At 40.5% G+C, this 644-nt stretch overlaps 1 protein-coding gene across 5 annotated transcripts in view; it reads left to right on the forward strand.

The window, feature by feature from the left end:
- Positions 1-373, forward strand: part of LOC107659207 (GDP-mannose 4,6 dehydratase) — a 74,856-nt gene extending 74,483 nt beyond the window's left edge. For all 5 annotated transcript variants that reach the window (XM_016448068.1, XM_016448069.1, XM_016448071.1 and 2 more), the window contains 2 exons: positions 83-151; positions 242-373. In XM_016448068.1, coding sequence (XP_016303554.1) covers positions 83-151; positions 242-304 — 132 coding nt within the window. In that variant the 3' untranslated portion in view covers positions 305-373. The remainder of the gene's footprint in view (positions 1-82; positions 152-241) is intronic.
- Positions 374-644: the final 271 nt, after the last annotated feature.

The following is a 644-nucleotide window of genomic DNA, read 5'->3' on the forward strand; positions in this document are numbered from 1 at the left end:
ACTAAACCACCCCTTTGTGTTTTTTTTTTTCTTCTTCGCCATAGTTTTTTCCCCAACTCACTCTCTTTCTGTCTTTTTCTAGGACTTCTTACAGGGAGACAGTTCCAAAGCCTTGAAGATCCTGGGCTGGAAACCACGTGTGACGTTCGAGGTGAGCGTTCCTGTAAAAAAAAATCAAAGCGGTTCACTTCCAGTGCACTGGAGATTGAGAAATAATCGGTGTATGTGTGTATTCCAACAGGAGCTTGTTAAAGAAATGGTGGACGCGGACATCGAGCTCATGCACAACAACCCAAATGCCTGAGCCCACACGCCTTCATCTCCATGCATGCCAAAGAGGCGGTTGTCATGTGTTTGTGTGTGTGATCACTGGAAGAAGTTCCAAAGAGTCATTTGAGTGTTTTTTTGTGGTTCTCAACCTTTTTGACTCCAAGGACCCCCCTCCCCCCATTGTTCAAGACAATATAGCTTATGGTAGTAAGTTATTATAGAACTGCTTGTTTTCGCACTTTTAATAAAATATCATGAACAAATATATTATGAAAGAATAGGTTAATATGATAAACCGCAAATAATATTGTAATTTCATAAGTTTTAAACAACTTAATTTCAATAACATTATTGAATTGGGGGGGGGGGGGGGG

The sequence above is a fragment of the Sinocyclocheilus anshuiensis genome, unplaced genomic scaffold (genome assembly GCF_001515605.1).
Source record: "Sinocyclocheilus anshuiensis isolate Anshui unplaced genomic scaffold, SAMN03320099.WGS_v1.1 scaffold423, whole genome shotgun sequence".
In the NCBI taxonomy this organism is placed as follows: domain Eukaryota; kingdom Metazoa; phylum Chordata; class Actinopteri; order Cypriniformes; family Cyprinidae; genus Sinocyclocheilus; species Sinocyclocheilus anshuiensis.